This window comes from Phycodurus eques, chromosome 9, assembly GCF_024500275.1.
Source record: "Phycodurus eques isolate BA_2022a chromosome 9, UOR_Pequ_1.1, whole genome shotgun sequence".
NCBI lineage: Eukaryota > Metazoa > Chordata > Actinopteri > Syngnathiformes > Syngnathidae > Phycodurus > Phycodurus eques.
Window position 1 is genome coordinate 7485538 of NC_084533.1, and position 23068 is coordinate 7508605.

Consider the following 23068-nt stretch of genomic DNA (forward strand, 5'->3'; position numbering starts at 1 on the left):
GCAACAAATGTGATGAGGTTGTGAAAAGTATCCATCCATCCATTGTCGACTGCTTGTCCTCATCATGACTTTATGCAACAGTTATAGTTTACTCTGATATTACACATGCCGATAAAGTTGGTTATTACAAAGCTTGAATATCTATAGGAATGAGTCCGGTTGCGAAATCTCTCATTGGATTGTTGTCCTTTGTGCACAAAGTGCCTAAGAGGCCTTTGTTGTTCAGAAGTTGCCCACGCAAGCAGCCACCTTATCTTTATGCCCAACTGCAGCAGTCACTCACTCACTCACTCACTCAGGCAATGATAAATTAGCTTTCCACCAGTGTAGCAGGAGTAGAATGTGACATAAAATTAAATCATACTACATTTTAATCGGCGTATTTCTTTATCCGGTATTCTGTAGGAATTTCTGTAGAATCCATTCCAACGATTGACAGTCAAGACTCTTATGACATAAGAAAGAAGCCATTGGCAGAGGTTATGGGGGTCAAACACTAGGGCGATGCATTCAAGCAAGCAATAGGCGTTTTTAACACACTGGCTTGTTTTTTGTGCCACAATAAATAAGATATAAATCACAAGTAAACAATATATACTAAACAACCTGTAATAGATTTTTTTTCCATTATCCTATTGTTACTTGTTGTGCTTACTTTATCACCGGGAGATCTTAATACATTCTGAGAAGCAGGAAACTCTTTTAGGGAACTACTGTTGGGATTTGCAGAACAGAAACAAAATCAGACATTTTCTTTTTCCCACACCCTCGTGATCTATCAGCAGTTTACACATAAGTGCATGCATGTAATGCAGAAGTCTTTGTTCCAGCCAATTTGTCATCCTCACGTTGATGTAATGAACTACTTTAATTAGAACGCTAACTTTAATTATTCTGTACAGTAGTTGAACCACAAGGAGCTACTGCCAGGTAGTTTCCAAATTAAAAGGAATATAACCAGTGGGGCTTTATTATTACTACATTGTTGCTGATGTTAACATGTGTGTCTTGTCTGCCACCTTGTGCACAGTCATTAGTCCTGCTCCTGCCGCCCGTATGTCTTCATCCATCCCTGCAACAGCCAATGCTGTACCCCTCCTCCTCCTCCTCGACCAAATCTATTGTTATTCCTGTCCTTCCGCACAGTCTCTGAGTAATAAATCCCATCTGACGTGCTTGAGCACGGCCTAACCCCTTACTCTGTGTCAAGATAATTATCCTGTCTCAGACTTGTCTTTGTCACAGCGTTCCCTGTTGTCTGGCACATTTGCAACTATTTCAAGCGCAGGTGCACTTTCCATCCATTGTGTCATGCAACCTGCGAGAGAATGTTCGTTATGTCAAACTCTGCAAGTACTCATAGGATTAAGATATAGCATAGCTGTCACGACTTAGTCCTTTACTTTGTATGAGTGGACTGAAGATATATAACATTACAACTACATTAAGGATATTATTCGACAAAATGTTTTCTCATTTCAACTGTGTGACAATAATAATAAGAAATATTTTCTGACACACCATTGAAAGCTCAGGACGTGCTGCAAGATATGCATGTTTCCTCAAACAGAGAGATAACGCAACCACATTTTGATGTAATAGTTCCTCCATTTGTCTGTATGGCTGCATGTTACAAAAGAAAATTATTTATTTTTTAAAAACCTTGAGGTAAGCTCTGCAAACTATTCCAGACCTTTAATCACATAATTTAGTAGTGTATGACTGTTTTTCCCAGACCTTTTCAGGAAAGGCCTTACTTCATCAATTATTTAAAATAAAGAAATAAATAAACAGCAACACTAGAATATCCAAAAACAATAATTCTGCCTCTTACGATAACTTATACAATGGATCCTCAAAATTTGAAAGGTTTATCAGACAGAAAAAAACCTGGAAATTCAACTCAAATCACCTGGAAAATGTGGTCCAATCACACGAATAGAGAAAGGTGACCATTGACATCGACATTTATACCTTCATTGAGTCACTGACTTTTAGTACTAACAACACAAATTTTCTCACTTTTGTGACAATTAACTATAACAATATGTAACACAAAACCTTGCATGTCCCGTCGAAAAAAAGTTTGAATTGCTGTGGCAAAGCACAATCCCTACTCACCACTTTGGGTATCTCGGCCACCACCAGCGGTTCGTGGTCTAACATTAGTCCATAATATTAGTGACACAGCCTGGACACCTCATATTTTGTTTTACTTCAGAGCTGTGCAAAGTGCTCCGTCAAACTTTTAGCTCCACACCGACATGATCAGTCAGATTTATTTTTAATACACAAGATTGTTTATGCCGTACTATTGTTTTACATGTTTTGTATTTTGTCTCTGTTGCCTGTTAGCATTGTTATCAAGCTGGTCATACAAAACAAAAGAACATTACAATGGCAAAGGCTTATTTTGCAGACAGACAGGCAAATAATAGCAAAACAAGATTCCACTGTATTGCCTTTCATCAGATGGTCAACCGGTTAGATGGCTGGTAGCAGAGACAAAGCAGCCAAGCAAACAACATAACAGGAAAATACAAAAATGAGGAAGAGAGAAAGAGAGGAGGAAAGCGAAAGAGGCAGAGAAGGCTTTCGCAGCTGTTGTTAGGTGGCGTTTCCTCTGATTGGAGGCTTTGGCAGTACTCCCAGTTCTTGAAGTAAACATTTCAACATTAAAGACCTAAATGCACCCAAGGAAGTGATGCCACACTTTCTTTTAAGCAGGAAACCATTTGTCAATTCAAACCAGTTTTTCTGTGTTCTGGATGATGATGATACTGATTGATTGATTGATTGATTGATTGATTGATTGATTGATTGATTTGGCAACGATGCAAACACGTTGAAATGCCATTAGACATCTGGAAATGCCAAACTTGCTCACATTTTATAGAGACAATTGCAGACATCTGCGAAAAATAGTGTTAGGCTCATATAATGGGATGAAGGTGGTAAGCAGCATCAAGTTTCTAATCTGTCTTGTGGCATGTCTCATTGTGTTTATATCTGCTATGTACTACTTGAAGAATGACTGTGGGCCAGCCGATTTTTAAAACATATTGTCATGTTTATGTACATACAGTATGATACAGGTATTATTGTCACTGTGAATGGTTTATCAGACACAATGCCAGATACAATATTTATATGTAAATATATACAATGGTTATATACAGTACTACTACTTACTGCATCATGAACTTTTAAGCATTTGCACGACTGTATATATTTTAATTACCAGTACCGTACATTCATACCTCAATTCTGTATACACTGTAAATCATCCCATTACACTACTGTACACATGCACTTTACATCCCTTCTAATCAATCTATTTTCCTTTCATAATTGCCATTTGCACTGTAAATCGCACACTTTATACTTTCCAGTTGCATTAGTGCATGGTTTTTTAGCGTCATCATATATTTTGGGTGTCACGGTAGCCGACTGGTTTGCACATCTGCTTTACACGTTTTGAGGACCCAAATTCAAATCCGGCCTCGCCTGTGTGGAGTTTGCATGTTCTCCCCGTGCCTGTGTGGCTTTTCTTCGGGTACTCCGGCTTCCTCCCGCATTCCAAAAACATGCATGGCAGGTCAATTGACGACTTTAAATTGTCAGTCCGTATAAATGTGAGCGCGAATGGTTGTTTGTCTGTATGTGCCCTGCGATTGGCTGGCGACCAGTTCGGGGTGTACCTGGCTATGATAGGCGTCAGCAAGCCTAGTGAGGATAAGCGGTTCAGAAAATGGATGGGCAGATCATATATATATATATATATATATATATATATATATATATATATATATATATATATATATATATATATATACATACACACACAACCCAATTCCAATGAAATTGGGACGTTGTGTTAAACATCAATAAAAACGGAATACTATGATTTGCAAATCATGTTCAACCTATATTTAATTGAATACACTACAAAGACAAGATATTTAATGTTCAAACTGATACACTTGATTGTTTTTAGCAAATAATCATTAACTTAGAATTTAATGGTTACAACACGTTCCAAAAAAGCTGGCCAGGTGGGAAAAGAGAGGAATGCTCATCAAACACCTGTTTGGAACATCCCACAGGTGAACATGCTAATTGGGAATAGGTGGGTGCCATGATTGGGTATAAAAGGAGCTTCCCTGGTTTGCTCAGTCATTCACAAGCAAAGATGGGGCGAGGTTTACCTCTTTGTGAACAAGTGCATGAGAAAATAGTCGAACAGTTTTAGGACAATGTTCCTCAACGTACAATTGCAAGGAATTTCGGGATTTCATCATTCTACGGTCCATAATATCATCAAAAGGTTCAGAGAATCTGGAGAAATCACCTCAAGTAAGCGGCATGGCCGAAAACCAACATTGAATGCCCGTGACCTTCGATCCCTCAGGCGGCACTGCATCAAAAACCGACATCAATGTGTAAAGGATATCACCACATGGACTCAGGAACACTTCAGAAAACCAATGTCAGTAAATACAGTGCAGCGCTACATCCGTAAGAGCAACTTGAAACTACTATGCAAAGCAAAAGCCATTTATCAACAACACCCAGAAACGCCGCCGGCTTTTCGAGCTCATCTAAGATGGACTGATGCAAAGTGGAAAAGTGTTCTGTGGTCCGACGAGTCCACATTTCAAAATGTTTTTGGGAAATTGTGGACGTCGTGTCCTCCGGGCCAAAAAGGAAAAGAACCATCCAGACTGTTATGGACGCAAAGTTCAAAAGCCAGCATCTGTGATGGTATGGAGCTGTGTTAGTGCCAATGGCATGGGTAACTTACACATCTGTGAAGCCACCATTAATGCTGAAAGGTACATACAGGTTTTGGAGAAACATATGCTGCCATCCAAGCGACGTCTTTTCCATGGATGCCCCTGCTTGTCTCAGCAAGACAATGCCAAACCACATTCTGCACGTGTTACAACAGCGTGGCTTCGTAATAAAAGAGTGCAGATACTAGACTGGCCTGCCTGCAGTCCAGACCTGTCTCCCATTGAAAATATGTGGCAAATTATGAAACGTAAAATACGACAACAGAGACCCCGGACTGTTGAACAGCTAAAGGTGTACATCAAGCAAGAATGGGAAAGAATTCCACCTACAAAGCTTCAACAAGTAGTGTCCTCAGTTCCCAAACGTTTATTGAATGTTGTTAAAAGAAAAGGTGATGTAACACAGTGGTAAACATGACCCTGTCCCAGCTTTTTTGGAATGTGTTGCAGCCATAAAATTCTAAGTTAATGATTATTTGCTAAAAACAATAAAGTTTATCAGTTTGAACATTAAATATATTGTCCTTATAGTGTATTCAATTAAATATAGGTTGAACATGATTTGCAAATCATTGTATACTGTTTATTTTTATGTTTAACACAACGTCCCAACTTCATCGGAATTGGGGTTGTATTATATATATAGCGAGAGAGATAGAGAGAGAGAGAGAGAGAGAGAGAGACAGAGAGAGAGAGAGAGAAATATGTTCACACTTTTCCAAGCACAATTTAGAATGTTGGCTCCCTTCCAAGGACACAACGTTACTGTGACACGCCTAAAGACTTTTAGTCCAAGAAATATCCAAGAATAATAATGGCAAGTTGTATATTTATTAATTTGTTTATTGTTTATTTTATGGTCAGACGATCAGATTCTTCGTGTGCCTAATGGTAAAGCCAGTAAATGTGCCAGTAAATGTGCATTCAGTCAATTTTGTTTTCTCAATGATGTACAAATATTTTTAGGAAGTTTGTACGCTCCCCCAGATATTGTTCTTCCTAGCACTACAGGTAAAATGCAACATGCGGGACAACAAGGACTGCGTCTGTAATCTCCATATACATTGAGTATGACTATCCTGTTTGTTTCTTCCTTTGCTGGCTGTCATGGAATAATAGAAAGGAGCTTTTTTTCCAAATCAAGATGCGTCTCTGAATGTATTACAAATATGAACTATAATAGCATAATTTAACAATGGTTGGGTAGAAAGTGGAGCAACTTGTTGTATATATAAAAAGCACATCTAATCGTGTCACACTTATGATTTCAATTACAAAATGTCCAGTGTTATGGAAGGATTACCTGTGTTTTGCCAATAATGTCATAATCTTTGGTTTGTCTGTTTGTTATGTAACATGGCAAAAACCGGCACTGTCTCTCTGTCGGCCGCCAAAATAATGTTGGTATTTCGAGTGTCATAACATTTGCAACCACAAGACAACCTTCATTCAACATCATTTCTAGGACTTGGCATACTGGCACACTGTATCTCAATATGAAGATAGTCTGTCAACATTTTTTGTAATGTATCACTTATTTTACTTGGCTGACAAATACTTTGATGATTTTGTGAACTCGTTTTCTTTTAAAAAGATTAGGATTCTAATATGGTAAGAAGCAGATTTAGTCAAATCATCCCCACACTGTCTATCCTACAGACAAGCAACTAAAACCATCATATGTTTTTGTTGTTTTTACCATATATGTTTTTTAGGAATGAAATATTATAAAATATTATATTGATTAATTAATTAATTAAATACATAAATATTATAAATTATATTATCAAGAAATAACCTGACAATTTTACAGTTTTTCATTTTACAGTAAACAATATTAGGATTTTTGCATTTGGTATTACCAATACAATTAATTTTGATCAGTTGTGGCAACAACGGTACATGGTGGTCTCATACATTTTTTAACACTACATATATAGAGAGGGGTGTCAAACTTATTTTTGTCACTCGGAGGGCCATTATGATGGTGAACCAATGTAAATGTATAATCGCCTCATACAGTATTATTAGATATAGATAACAAATCGAGGCATAACTAGTTTTGAAATCAGAAATCAGTAAAAAAATTAAAACTTTGTTCAACTCTTATTTAATTTATTTTAAAAGGGTCATTGGTGGCAAAAAAATGCTGTATTACTGAAAGTGAAGACAAATTTCAATGTTTGTATTTTAGCAAGAAACATGACGGCGCGCATGATTTCGAGGGCCACATAAAATGATGTGGCAGGCCGGATTTGGCCCCCAGGCCTTGACTTTGACACCTGTGATATATACAGTGCCAGTCAATAGTTTGGACACACTCCTTAATGCAATTTAATGTGAACTTTTTAACAATTACTGTTTGTGCTGTGACCCTCTCATATGACAATTTTACTACAGTATATGAAATTAGCCTTGAACAAGGCAAACTGGAGTTGAGTTAGTCATCAATGCAAGCAATAGTGATTTAGTATGAACTGTCAGATGAATCTTTTTTGAATTTTTTTAAATCGACAGATTTCTTGAGAGATTAAACATTCGTTTTAGCTGTGTACCAAAGGTCTTCTCCTGACTGACTTAATCATTGAACTCTGGTTTTATAAGTGACGAGAAGGTCAACAGTCTTTCTGGTCACTAAAGCGAGAGAAAAAAGACAGCCCTGTTGACATAAGAAAATCCCCTCGGTCCCAGCTAACCTCCAGACCGAAGCACTCTGGGGCGCTGAAAGTTGTGACCTCGTGTTACATAAATTCCACTCTTTTGTCATCCGCTGCCAGAGCAGCGACAGCCTCTGCTTCCTTTTTATATGCCACCTTGCAAGAGCAGACATAAATAAGTCTGTGGAATAAACAGGGCTTTATGTGCTGGCTCTTGACTGGGATGTGGCTGGTCGCCTGAGTGGAATCTGCATTAGCGAGTGTGGACTTTGTGCAAGACAAACACAGCCCAGTGCAGTAGATTCCAATACTGGGAAGTTTGCAAGGCACCAAGCCACTTTGCAAAAAAACTAATGATTTCTCTATCCAGGGGTCAGTGTATCTTGAATATCAAAAACAGCTTTAGAACCTCAAAACTAGTTTCTTTGTAATCATGATATTTCACGCTCTCAAAAAATACCATCAGGGTGCAGAGGTGGACAAAAACATGGAAATGATAACTTCCTTCATTCTAGATTTTGTTTTCCGCTCGATGTAGCAATGAATTAGGAATTAAAAAAAGGATTCAATTTCCTCCCAACTTTAAGAAGTTATCTGAGGAACAACCCTATTTTTTAAGCTTATCTCACACAAGATGACCAAGGAAGCACAGCGCACATTCGACTTTTGTAACTTTGTGGAGAGGACGGTACTTTGTTGTCTGCCATAATTCTCTAGTTCTATTGGAATTATTTTCAACAAATTTTAAAACAGAACACTTGCTCCTACAGAACCATAAACAGTATGTAATATGCAAGAAATAAGTACAATGTATGTAATCATTGTTTTGGAAAAAGGACATTTAGAAGAAGGTCCTACCAACAGAGAGAGAACCAGCAGATCAAAAAGGGGAGCAAGAAAGTATCATCAACATTCCTCCCTGAGTCCACATTGTCTTGCCAGCGTCCCTCATGTGATTCCAGCATCAGTGTTCAGACGCTTTTCTGCAGAAGTGACAATTACTTTGTCATTAAAATCCTTCTAAAACTATCCAAACACGCCGATGCAGTAGTCCTATAGTTTTAATGCGGGTCTGTGAGTCATTCTTTCCCATCATGCCACAGCAGAAGGAACGCAGAATGAGGTCATTTAATGTCCCAAGCTTGATGGTACAATGCAATAAGTCCGACTGAGCCAAGCTGGCCCATTTGAGACAGGACCTGGCCTTCGCCATGGTACAGCTGTTGCTTTTAGACGCAGGGACACAAAGACAGAAATGAGGTCTTGGACAGGATACATCTTGTTATTTGCACTCATTTGACTCTGCATTCTCTGGCCCCCTTATCTCACTCCCCATCTCTGAGCTGGGGAAACATCCAAAAGCAATCACAGATTCACTGAAACTTGGCATATGTGTTAGTGTTTCGAATTTCTCTCCCACCGGCTTTTGTCTCCCAGGAAAAGAGCCAGGAAGAGAAAATAAAGAAATACTGTAACCTTATAGAAGAAATCTACATAGTTTCTGCCTGTAAGACCAAGTTGGACTTAGTGAGACCAAGAACTTGTAATGCTCCACAATGTTGTTATCCGTATTGTCATCATAGCCCATTCCGAGGTTATATCTTTCCCCACTTAACGGACAGGAAGCGGAATTTGAAGAAAATGGGGAGTTGGTCCCCTCTCCACTCTTCTTTGAAGACTTTCTAAAAGATGTTGGAGTGTGTTTGAGGGAATCTGTATCCATTGTAACAAAAGAACATTAGAGGTCCTGGAGGTTTGCACTGGTCCCTTACAATCTCTCTCTATCGTTCATCACAGAAGCGTTTCATGAGATTGAAATTGGACTCTCGAGTTTTTCCAAACCAGATTTATCCAACATTGCTTTGTTCACCAGTTGAAAAAGAGAGCAGTGTCTTACCAAAACTGTGAACACAAAGTTGTAAGTATCCTATTGTCCACATTGTATTTGTAAGAATAAAAATTCAAGGGGAACTGAGGGGTGCAGCAAGTTGTGCCCCGTGACCTTTGCAAGACAAGACATTTTGTCTAAAATGTCCCCTTCTTCAAAAATCTCTCAAAAAACATCATTGAAAAATGTTTTGTTTGGAACCAGTGGAAGGAACAGGAAACCATATTCATTCTATTTAATGATTAGTTATATCTCATAATACGTAGTGTAATTCAGAATGGCAGGTCATAGTTCATGGACAGTATTTTGCATTTACTGTAGCAGATGGGCTTGCTTAAAAGGTGGTGGTAATGGCCCAACAGCTTCACAGCTTGTCTTCAGTTCAACTATAGTTTATTTTCTTCTCACCACCTCAGTGTTTTGCAAATGACTCGTTCCATGATGCAGGCAAACACTTGAAACACCCTTATATGTCGTAACATTGAGTATAGTTATGCACATCAAATTGGAGATTGTGTGAGTGATTGGGAAACGTTTTCTGGTGAACATACACAATTTTAATTTTAACAGATGAAAATAACCTAGCTGAGTCTGACATGTACTCCCTGAATGGAATTGATTTTCTTTCCTGTTTCTGCAAGCTCATTTCCTTATTGCTCACTAAATGTCAGGTGACTCATTTGCAGGGAAACTCAAATTGCGTATTTGCCGCAAGAGTTCCAAACAGTTTATGAGAAGTGTTTTGTATGTTATTGGACCTCGCGCTGTAACCCTTCCTGTGCTCTAGAAATTTTAGCCTCCTGGATCCGGAGCAATTTGCAGTAACAAGCTTTTGGCAACACGGTTGCTCAAGTATTTCTAACATGAGCACGAAGGAAGAACATTTTTAAAAATTTATGCAGAAAGCGTCTTGTGACATACTATGAATCTGGCCTCACATTGATGCGTATCAGTACTGTTCCCATAGTATTTTTCCCATTTTTTTTAAATGTCTTTTCTTATCTGGATGGGCTTTCAAACGGGCTTTTAAGCCACTTCTTCCCCATGGTGAAAAAAAGAAGCGTCTCTAATCTGCCTTTCCCCACCATTTTTCACAGGGATCCCAAAAGCAGATTGTGATATCACATTCTCACTGCTCCTGCCTAGTAATTTAAAAAAAAAAAGTGAATTCCATGGAAATGAAACTGGGATAGAACAAATATTCCTTTGCTCCTTAGCCATGGAGTTTTTAGCTTGGAGGAAATGGGACTCTAAAGAAAATACACTGCAGATATTTGTTTGTGTTCAATGCTGCAGGTTCTTGCATGCCAGCTTGCAGGCTGATAAACAGAAAAGTGCACTCGACCCGTCATGGCTTGGGTTACGCAAGCTGTGTTAACATCTAATGTCTATTTAAAGGCTGTAATTGTATCATATTGACTATTTGTGAAACTATTACTCAGCACTGTCTGATCTCAAGTCACGGAAAGAGCTGTGTGTGTGTGTGTGTGTGCGTGCGTGCGTGCGTGTGTGTGTCTGTATTGGAAGGGTTGGACTGCGTGTTGACAGACTTCTTAACTGTCTGAATGGTTGCCATTGCCAAGGTCCAAACAGATAAGCACAGCGCACATCTCCAAAATCTCCACCCTCAATGTGCCCCACTCCACCCCACCCTCTGCATTATATAAGACCAACGGCTGCCAAACAACACAACTGTGATGTAGACTGAGGCAAAGCAAATGGGAAGTTTTAAGAAATAGGAAAAAGGGAGGATGTGCACGATTCTTTTAACTGAATGGTGGTTTCGCTTCAAACAATGAAGACGTGTTTTCTTTACACCAACATATTGGCCAATTAGCTCTTGGCAGAGCCACTTTATTTCATTTCGCGTTGACCCATTTTGCATTGAAATTGTTTCAGTTGCCATTCAGCTTCCAATTAAAGGTGTGTTTGTGTGACAAAGCCGCAGGTTTAGTTCAAGGCATTTCCAGCCAGACACCACAACATACCTTAAAGCTTTGCTCCTGCACATTCCGTGAAACACGGATATTGGAATGTTTTGATTTACAAACCAGTCGCGACAAAAAAAAAACCTCAACTATTGTGTTTTGATATTTGAGATTTTAAAGTTGACGCTTGAGTTTTACGACCAATATATTTATTTTTCAGCAACCGAAGGGGCAACAATTAGCAGTTGGTTCAGGAGCCTGTATTGTTTTATGAAGGTGCATTTACTGCTGTGGATGAGAAGGTGGATAATCAGCAAGCTGTGATGTGGAGGATTTGACTATCTAGTATAGATTTATAATCCACCTGTGGAACATGTCGGGTGCTGTCTGAGTCGCCTGTTACGCAGGACAGAAGAGCTTAGCTGGATTATTTGTGATGTAGCAACAACAGCATTAGAGTGTGGGTCACCCTGTGTAAACCATGTGTGTTCGTATAAGCTTATATGTACAGTAAGTACTATGTATCAAGAACAGTATGAGGTTATAGATGATATATAATATTGTATTCCTTCATATCACCAGAAACATAAATGTCATAAACATAAATGGCAATTTATCGATGAAGGTAAGTTCTACAGAACACAACAGATTCCGCAAACATGGTAAATTTGCTGTGCTGAAAATGATCTAATTTGCCAGAAAATACTGTCATGATTTTTTAATTATTTTTTTTTTTTGGTTGACTTTTTAACAATTAGATTTATTTTTTTGTTTGTCATGTCTTGTTTTTCCCCTGTGTCCTTCGTGAATATTCATATCTTGTTTTGCTCGTTAGGTTTTCCTTTCCACCTGTTCTCGTCAGCCCAGTCCCTTGTGTCAACCAATCAGCTCCCTCCAGCCACTTGTGTGTCGAACAGGCGGGTGATGTTGTCTCGTCAATTTGTTTGTATTTAGTTCCTTGGTTCCTGTGTCTGTGTCTGTTCATTGATGTTGCTGTTTGCAATGTTACTGTATGTTTCCTTTTGTGGTGAGTTTATTATTATTTTTTTTTTGTTACTTTGAACCTTGCTTTCCTGGACTTTGATGATTTAGTGTTTTGATTCTATTACATACCTTGCTCGCTTTTTTCCGTTTTTGAAAAGAAATACCTTTTTGTGACTCCTGCGCTCTTGCCTTGCCTTGCTGCCTCCCTGCATTTGTGTCCTCCACTTCTTACCAGCTTCACCACGCAAACCAGTGTTTGTGACAAATACAATTTTGCTGGTTAACATTAGAATTAGGCCATACCATTTTCATAACACCAATAGTATAATCATGTTTAAAAAATATTTCAAGTTACCCTCCACCAAATAAGTAATTATATTAAATTCAGCAGCTTTTTTTTTTTTTTTTTTTTTTTTTTTTCTACTACATTCTTCTTAAGATAGGCTCTAGCTGTATAATAACAATTCCCATTATGTTAAAGTTCTACTAATAACAACAAAAGAATCAACCTGCAATTGAAATACAGTCATACTAGTGTTAAGTTGCATCAACCAGTATGGTAAGGGTGTGTCTTGCTCTTTGCCCATGAGCATTGTTCTGTGTGTTTTGTGAGCCTGTTCGAGTGCTAAATGTCAGGTAGCTTCGAGAGTCCTCACAGGGGGGAAAATGTCACCAATGTGGCAGCAATTTACACAATAACAACAGTAATAAGGTTCAAGAAATCCATCATAACTTTCAACTGGACCCTTCACAAAAATTGAAGCATGTATTGAGAAATCTAGTGTGTACTGATGGAACTCGTCCATTCAGAGAATTCTCTTACTGCATAAGTATTCCTGTATTATCAGATGTCACCGATGCATCTCTGGGCAACATTAATTGCCAATGTGTCCAAAGGTTTCACACACTCATCACTTGTGGTATAGTTGTATATAGTGTGTGTCTTTGCTGGATTGCACAACCTTGTGCCGGGCGATCAAATAAAGGCTTCTTGCAGTGAAGCTATTTTCTGATTTGTGTTGGGATTGCACAGTGGAGTTTTTATTCCCCATGGGGTCTGCGACACAGCTGGATACTGTCTCCACTTTATTGTTGGACGGCTCGCTGTTCAGTAGTCCACTGGACCATGGCCAGCACTCTTTGGTGATCTGAGGCCAGCATAAGGGACATTTTAAGGCATTAGCTACCGGGGGACAAAAATATCAAATCGGGCAAGTCATCTTGCGAACTCCTTATTTGAAATACGTGCGAAGAAGATTATGCCTATCAGGTGTTTCTCCAGCTGAAAATGACACGACAATGAAGTCAAAACAACTCAACTACCCTTTGTGAAACTTCCTGACTTTGATGCAACTTATTGTTATTCGCAATGCCTTTATCTTAAACTTTTTACTTTAGTAATAATGGCTTGCTCTCTTTAACATGGTGCGTTGGGGTGTTTAGTGACTGCCAAATACTGGATCTATCTATGCGTGACAGTCTCAAATACAGGTTTGCAAAGGTAGGGCTCTGGTCCAGGCAAAATGTTGCTTTCTTATCCTCATAGTAAATCAGCACATTTCCCTCTAGTTTTATTAGCAGGAAATCAAAAAGCCAAACGCCCTTCGGGCTTCCTGGATTAATAGCCAAGTAGGACTCGGGATTTAAAATTCACCTTTTAGTAAATTTCTGCGAACCTTGAATCATTTAGATAGCAGGTTTGCTGGCCATTGGCTGATGTTTAAGTCCAAAAGGTGACCTGATGCGCCCGATTGCTCAACGTGTTTTCTTAATACTGGCATATACATGATTTGACACACAAGGTAAAGTCAAAACATGCAACTGCTCAAGCCAAGCCTTCACTCTCAAGCACTTGAAAAAATGTATGAACTCTCACAAACCTCAGTGTAACTTCTCAGGTCCCTCCCTCTTGTTTCAACTGACAGGATTAAAATGTGAATGCATGTGAGAATGGATTAGCAAATTTGTGCCACCACTTGTGTGCAAATGCAAAGAGTTTTCTAATTCTGACAGTAAAGTCTAGCCGTGACAGCCACATGATCCCTGACACTCTTGAGGAGCGCAGTTTTAGGAACAAAGTGTCCTGACTGTATGCAGGCACTGTTTGTCTGGCAAACAGTTCCATGATCATTCTGGCACATGTTGTCTCTGATGAACAAATGACAAAAGTTTATTTTTTGTTTTAATCTCATAAACATTTCCTCGTGTACCACGATTTTCAATTGGCCACCGCAGTCCTCTTGAATGCTAAATTTGACATTGACTTTGCATATCAGCCTTTTATAATAGGGTGACTGTATTTACATACTTTAGAAACTTCTTCATGTTTCTGTCCTTTCTGGTTGTGTCTCATTCGGTTGGCCCGTCCTTCTTGTTTAAGCCAATCAACTCTTTACCTCCCTATGTCTTCTTCCAGTTGCCTATTAGCCTATCTAAGATTAATCTGAGTGTTCACACATCCATCCATCCATTTTCTGTACCGCTTTATCCTCACCTGCATATATTTATTTTATATTTTTTGTATTTTATATTTATTGACATTTATTTTCGCTTTGTCTCCATTGAAATGCATTTGCAGACTGTCAAGAAAACCTCCAAAGCAGTAGGTGACACAAAAGGGAAAACCCTGACATCATATCTTATCTAAACAAGATGAGAGTTCCAAAAATACTGTTTGCGGTGACTTAAAACAAGTAGCCTAGATTTATTTATTTTTTTAACAACGGTATTTAACCCTTGTTCATGTGGAATTATACTGTACAGTATGTACTGTATATTATATAGTTTTAGGCAATGTGTCAGATTCATTCTTTTCGTTGATGATGTCGTGCTTTTCCTGTGGTTTCTGCCTTCTGAGACATTTCAAGTTCTTGTTTGCACTTGTAGCTGATTTTTATGAATTTGGACTCACATACCTCTAATAACCTTTAGAAGTTTGAATCTACTGTATGTATGCAAGACTGAACTTGGCCAACTACAGTATCAAAATATTATTATTATTATTATTTTTATAAAGCAAGTTTGACAAAACTCTCTTGTGTGATTATGAACATGTCATTAAAGGTATGACAGACTGCAACGAATAATTAATAATGGCATCCATCTCAGTGTAAAGCTGAGTCTTAGGACATATCACACAGGACTCTCATGATAGTTAGTAAATGTTTCTGTGAACAATCGATCATAGGTCATGGCTGATGCTCATTTGCTCATTTTTGTTCCAGTCTGAGTGAAACGCACCCTACCATGAATAAAGAGCGTACCTTATTTTACCTTACCGACCAGTGATGCCGGTAATGCATTAATAATATGGAAATAAAGAAGCAACAACCATAAACTCAAATATTGGGAATATTTATTGTGTGCGTGTGTGTGTGTGTGTGTGTGTGTGTGTGTGTGTGTGTGTGTGTGTGTGTGTGTGTGTGCGCGCGCGCGCGCGTGTTTGTGATAGGGGTATAAAGCTTAGCAAATCTAATTTTCCTCACGGATAATTAAAATATTCCAGCGTTGCAGCAGGAATCAGGACAAACAGTGAGCCATCAACAAACTCTTTAAAGGGAAACAAAATGAGTCCTGTTGGCCGTAATCACGCCAAAACAACAACATTAACGCCTTGGGTAGGTACTGCCTTTTCCTCTACGCCCATCTGCCTCTCTCTCCCATAAACACATAGTGTTATCTTCACGCCCCCCTCCAGACAATCAGAAGCTCGAACAACATACAGGGTTGCAACAGTATCTGTCTGTCTATCTGTCTCTCTGTTTGTCTATCTGCAGCACAGTAAACAAGTTGTTAGCACGTCTGCCTCAGAGGTCTGAGGTTTTGGATTCTGGATGGTACGACTTCGTCCCGCATTCCAAAACTGTGTACATATTAAACAAGACAGAAAAGACCAGACAAATAAATATAAATATTTCAAATTGTTTGACAATACATACAATAATATAGATTACTGACTCTTATGTCTAGAATACAGTGTGCTATGCATCTGCTATATTTAATTTATTTTGTCTTCATTAGCCGACAAGTGGAATCTTGATTTAATGGACCCCAATTTAAAGGACTTTGGATTTAAAAGACAGAAAATAGTGTACAAAATCACCACTTCCATGCACCAGTGAGGTAAGTTTGGATAAACTTTAAAACTTTTAAAACATTTTAAAGCTTTTTTTAATATTTTAATATTTTTTTAAATATTTATTTACAACAATTATGTTCTGTTCTGAGTGGTTTTAGCCTACGAAAAAAAAAAAATAATAATATTGTTCTGTACTGGTGTTTTTAGGCCACATAAAAAAAAACTTTTCCATTTAACGGACAATTTAATTTAACAGACGAACCCTCCTCCCTATTAGTCTGTTAAATAGAGCTTCCATTGTATTTGGTATTGAAGTATTCAAATGTTTTTGAATGTAATGAAGTTAAATGACCTTAATATGATGGTACTATGATTACGTTACTAACTACAATTGATTAACAGGTAACTTGTAACTGTATCGGAATATATTTTTAAAGTAACCCTCTGTTTTTTTTTTTTTAACCTGTCCTGTTCGGCTGCTAGGTCAAGCAGAATGGAGGATTTATATCCCTTTTATTTTATTGTGCAACAGTGGAGTTTTTATATATCAACAGACAGAACAAGGTTTTAAAGGGGAGTGACAGAAAAGAATAAAGGAGGGGACAGAAAGAAAAATAAACAAGACAGGACACTAGCAATACGAATAACAAACAAAACAAAGCCTTTTATGCATTCTACTTTGTGAAATGTAACAATTAGTGCGCTTATTACATATTTAAGTACTTTTTGGGCGCATCAAAACGGCTGAAAAGATTGTCGGTAGCCCCCCTAACCACCCTTGAGGACTTGCACGCTGCCAGAACTAAGACAAGAGCATGCAAAATCCTCTTGGACCCTCCACATCCTGGTCACCACCTCTTCCAGCGCCTTCCCTCAGGTAGGCGCTACCGAACAATGCAAACTAAAACAAGCAGACATTCCAACAGCTTCTTCCCTCTTGCCATCAACTTCTTAAACAGTTAACTTACAATTCCATTGCAACATGCTGCCAATTGTTTGTCTTGAGTTTGTTGTCACATTTTTATCGGGCCAATTATACATTACTCGTGCACTGACTGTAGTCGTCTCGCCACGCTGCACTATTTGCATATCTTTTGTTGACCAATACTGGCCACTCATGTGCCTGAGTAGCATCTGCAACATTTGCACAATCGACATTGTCCCAGATTATCGCACTACTCGTCACTTTGAACTGCATACATTTCTTGAAATCTCGGCGCTTTTGGCACAATGGTCATTGCACCGGACTATTGTTCTGTTAGTCATTTCAAACTGCTCTAATTACGAGAGGACTCTGCATCTTTTTGCACACTTTACACATTACTAGCAAGCTTTTATTGCTCAGTGATCTTTTTATTTTGTATTTTTTATTATTATTTTGTCTTTATGTCTCAAACGTATTGTCTGTCAATTGACTGTCTGTTGTCGTACTAGAGCGGCTCCAACTACCGGAGACAAATTCCTTGTGTGTTTTTGACATACTTGGCAAATAAAGATGATTCTGATTCTGATCAAGTCTCCACTAAGTCGCTCATTTCATGTAGCCTCAAACTGCACACTAATATTGACGTTATTGGTTCATGATGTCATTCTATAACTAATTGTACGGCGTGTATTACCAAGTAATGTGTACAGTTACGCTAATGTTCTTTTTGTACTGTGGATAAGTGATATTACTTCCACATGGCAGCTGCTGAACGCAATTTATGAAGTAATGTAATCTAACTCAGTTACTTTCAAAATCAAGTAATCAGTAAAGTAGTAAGTTACTTTTAAAATCAACTAATCAGTTTTTTTGTTTCATGGTAATTGTGGCAACACTGTTACTGACCCTGCGTTTCAAAGTTAAAGAGCTTTTATGTCACCTAACCAATGGAAATTTATACAAGTCTGCATCTTGAAAGACCATCAAGAAGTGTGATCAAGAAAGCGACCTGGCAGCAACAGATTTTTTTCCTAAATGAGGCAGTGGTGTTCTAATCATGACCGCCATCAGTCTGTCAGCTGCAGCGTATGTAAAAGGTTTTGTATATTTCTGACTGTTTTATGTCTGTTATGTAGTGTGCTTTGCATTTGCTATCTTTAACAGCTCAGAGATTAACACAGGTAAACATTAACTTGGCTGGCTTTTGTTTGGTAACTTGATAAATACTGATACTGATTATCCTGCTGATTAACAGTAAGATTAAAGTAGCCTGGACATCGCAAGTCTAGACCAAATCTGGGTTTATAGATGTTGAAATGCAATTCAAGGTTACCTTTTCACTTTTTAGACTAAAACTGTATCTTTAAAGGGCCACTAACATATTTTTGTTTTGAGCCTCTATGCTTACGTAAGGAAGCCTATTATACTGTGCTAACTCAGTTAGCGCAAGTTATAGCAAATAACAAGATTAGGGTCTATTTAGCCCAGGCATGCAGATTTTAGTCACCAATGTAACAGAACTGTTTGCATCTTCCTTATAGTCTGTTTCTATCCTCTATGTTCAAAACAGCATTTACCATAATGCTATGCCACAGTGGTTCATTACCAGGACCACCAACATACAAAACTGGGAAACATTAAAAAAAATTCACTATTTTCCAGCAACATTTAGCAGTCCACTGCAAAAATGTGCCTCTATACCACTCGCTACACACATGACAGACATGCTATGCTTCAAATGTTATACTTTGTCACAAATACTGCATATTAGCCTGTTATTCTTTTGTTCGTCAACTTAAGTTTGTGAAAATTGTTTTTTGTCGACCAACCCAAAAATATGGCCACATTATATACAGGATGTACACTTCTCCTGCCTTTCATGCAGGTGGCCAGTGCCCCAATACCCATTCATTGCTGGTTCCAAGCCCAGATAGAAAATGAGTGGGTTGTGTCTGGAAGGGCATCAAGTGTTAAAACTGTGCCCAGCAAATCATGCAAGTAACTCTGTAAAGCTGCAGCAACTCCTTATGGGACAAGCCGAAAGTCACAACAACACACAATGTTTTGGCTTTGTTTTTTTTCAACAAAATACTACAAACTACCTCCTATGGCTACCATCCAGATTTGTATTTTTTACACTTTCTGTTCATCCACTTTGTGTTACAGCAGTTTGCTATCATATTTTCCCCAAATACTGTGATTACACAAATAGAGGATAACTTTTAAATGGTAAAACAAATACCATGTGATCGTCACTTTTATGAAATATGCTTTGTTTTATTTGTTACCCTGGGTTCTGTTAGAGGTTTCTTCCTTGAAGGGAGTTTTTCATTACCTATGTTGCCAAGTGCTTGCTGATGTGGGGTTCTGGTGGCTTTCTTACTCTATATACATGTGAGGAGTGTTACACAAGTTCCAGAACTGATGTCACAAAAGATATAACACGCTTTTCCAAGCCTTCGCTGCCACACCTTCATGCACTCCTGGATTGCACTCTTGCACTCTTGATGTCGTCCACATTTTTAAAACGGGTCCCCTTGAGCTTGGGAAAGAGGAAAACAATCACAAGGAGCCAAGATAGGTTGAGTAGGGGGGTTGCTCCAGCAGGGCGATTTTGATGACTATCCCACTGAATGAAGCAAAAGCCACAGGATCATTTTGCAGATGTGCTGGGTGACCGTCAGACCCACACTGAAGGGGAAAACTCATCATTTGGGTTGGAAATATATTTTTCACGAGAGCAGTCTTGGAACTTTTCTGACACCCCTTTTATATAGTATGAGTGTTGTTCTTGACCTGCTCAATGGGTATAGTGCCTTAAGCTAACTTTTGTTTGGAATTGGCATTATACAAATAAAATTGACTTGATATGTTTCATCTGTTTCGTGTATGTGAAGCGTGAAGGTGTCCCAAGTGAGCATTGTACAGTAGAAAGACAGTATAACTGCTAATTTAAGGTTATTCAACAGTATCTGCCAAAAAAAATGAACAAGCCACCTGGCCGGGATCTATATTTTCCTTGCAAACTGTTTTATAAACACCATTTGGCAGTGACAGAAAGACCTCGTATGAGTTTTAATTGACCCCTCGTCATAAAATATCACTTTAAATTGATTCCATGTGATGACAAGCTCAAGCTTCATAATAATTGTCTGTTTGTTCTCCGTAGGTTGGGTTTTGTTTACCTCACTTTCTTGGATTTTCTCCCCAACAAAATGCTTTTATTGTTTTCCACTTTGGGTGTGAATGTTGGAGCGGCTACTGGAAACATGTTTGACAGTGTACAAATCCATTAACAATTCACCCAGTCAAGTGGGTTGCCGGGGTTAACAAGTGATTGTTATGTTTTGAAAAACATATCATATAGACACAGTGATAAAAATCGAAACCTTTTGGAAAAGATACACTGCTTTATGTGCTTAGTTTCTGACCTATATTCCAAGTCGGAACTTTTTCATAATCACAATGAACCGTATTCTTAATCCGAGACGCTTAACACCTAGGTCAGCCTTTTGACGGAAAAGTGCTGAACCAGAAAAGTCCTGATTATTCCATCTGGCCATCTGGTCCATGTAAAAACCATAACTAGCACGTACTGTATATCCTATTAAAGCACCCTATATGTGGTGATGTAAATCTGCACTAATGAGACATGCAAAGACGATGGGGAAACAAACCTGTGGAAGAAGAGCAAGATAGACAGCAATGTCTGGTCTATGTTGCTGTTGCAGATTCCCTGGTTGAGCAGGAAGCAGGGGTCCCTCACTACTGACTCCAGGGAGTCCTGCCGCATTATGTTATTCAGCTTGTCCGTGTTGAGGTTTTGGTATATCAGCTGGTTGCGGAGCTGACGGAAGTGAGTGACACTGGGACTGGTGGGGCTCACCGGTGTCGTGCTGAGGCCCTGAGACACAGAGTCGTCACAACCGTTGGCCAGGTCCAGGCAGCAGCTGCAGCAGTCCAGGCCGATGGGTGAGCGACACTCATCGTCTGACATCTTGGAGGACAGGTGGATGAGGAGTTGGCGGTATGAGAGTCCCAGATAAGGTTATGAAAAGTAAAGGCAGTCAGGAAGAAAGTCAGTATCGTCTTTGAATTCCTCAGCTCTAACAGAGATCCAGAAAGGGAAATAACCTGCCTTATCGTCACGTCTGCGGTCCAAGAACAAAAAAAGGAAGGGCAGCAGGTTCAATTCCTCCCTGAGAAGTGCAGTCCCACTGGGCCACTTTGCCTGCTCCTATCCTCGTCTCACCCCTCCTGCGGCTCTGCTGCGTTTAGCCTTTTGTCTCGGGCCAACACCGCTGCACCACCGTTCCTACTGTTGCAGGAGAAAAAGTGAACACCCCCCTTCCTTAACACACAAACATGCTCACACATTCAGCAGGAGTGCACTTGAAAGCAACAACCAGAAGCTGCTTGCTGCTTATCACTTTTTTTCCTTGCACTTTTTTTATTGAGTTGTGCTTGAGGACACAGAGGGCAGGAGCAAAGGCAAGCATGGTGACGAAGAGGGCGGGGAAACCACTGTGATTGGTAAAAAGCATGACTGGTAACACGCACCAGGGCCCTCCTCTCTCAGATTTTAGCCAAGCTCTGCAAACATTAGGGGGACGAGAGACAGCAAGGGAGGGAACCATTTACAGCATGCTGGAAACGTGCTGCTAAACCCTACCATGCTGACAGCATAAGGAGTGGCTTGAGGGAATACACACAAAGCATGCGAACAGGAATTCGTTGCTGAGTCGTGAAAAGAAGCGAAAACAATGTCGTAAGCACTTCAAATTAAAAGTATTTGCAGTAATCCCCCTCCATCGCTGGGGCTCTCGACAAAGTTTTTAAAACCTATCCACGACTTGGTGTCTGTTGTCTGAACTGAATGAACTGGAAAAAAAAGAGGACGAATTAAGCTTTACAAATGTTTCAAAATACCTTCACATCAGAGTAGACGACATCATTGGATAGCGGAGGAAATGTAAAAGTAAAATGAGCCCTCGTTTGTAACAATCGGATATGGATTAAGAATTTTATGCCACTTTTTAGTCGAAAAGTTGCCCAACTTTTCTGCCCAGAAATCAATATATATCATTAAGAAACTTGACTCTTCGGTCGAAAGATTTCCATATATTTCTTATTATTTGAGATATCGCGATTGATATTTGAAGTGTTAGAAAGCTCTATCAATTCTCTATTCAATAAAGACAATAAAAAGTAATTTAAGACATAAATAATGGCTGGAAATTAAAGCTCATTGGTTTAAATTAGAATACAGTGAAGTCTTTATCTTTCCATTTACGAATCATTTTTCCTGAGAAATAGGGATGTTCGATACCACGTTTTTTATCAGATCGATACCAGTACGAGTATTCACTCGCGTATTACTCACGAGGCCTGTCACGATACTTTTTCTAAGCCTTTTTCTAATATATTGTCCCAAAAACTATCACGATAAATGATGTTTTTTTTATGCCTCTGAAATCATGAAAAATACAGTAAAGCCCACCCTTACAATTTTTTATTATTATTACATTTTATTTTTGCTTTTAAATCATTATTTTGGTTATTATTATTATTATTATTGTTGTTATTATTATTATAACTTCCTTTCTTGTTTCTCTATTAATTTTTTTTTCTTGAGCCTGTGATATGGATCCCCCTGGGTCAGAGCTGCAAGACTAGCCTGGTTTAATGGCGCCTTCTATTTCGATTAAAATCGGCTTAGAAGCCCAAACGGGTTGAAAATGCCGATGTTACGTTTGCTTCGCGGTTCTGCTGAGAAACTTTCTCATTAGAATGAGAAACTTTCTCGTTACAA

The 23068-nt window shown here is 38.8% G+C and overlaps 1 protein-coding gene across 1 annotated transcript in view; it reads right to left on the bottom strand.

Annotated features, from left to right (window-relative positions):
- tsc22d3 (TSC22 domain family, member 3) overlaps positions 1-21715 on the bottom strand; it is a 41509-nt gene extending 19794 nt beyond the window's left edge. The window contains exons 1-2 of the mRNA XM_061686346.1: positions 21395-21715; positions 20934-21253 (exon numbers count right to left, since the gene is read on the bottom strand). Coding sequence (XP_061542330.1) covers positions 20934-21253 — 320 coding nt within the window. The 5' untranslated portion in view covers positions 21395-21715. The remainder of the gene's footprint in view (positions 1-20933; positions 21254-21394) is intronic.
- Positions 21716-23068: the final 1353 nt, after the last annotated feature.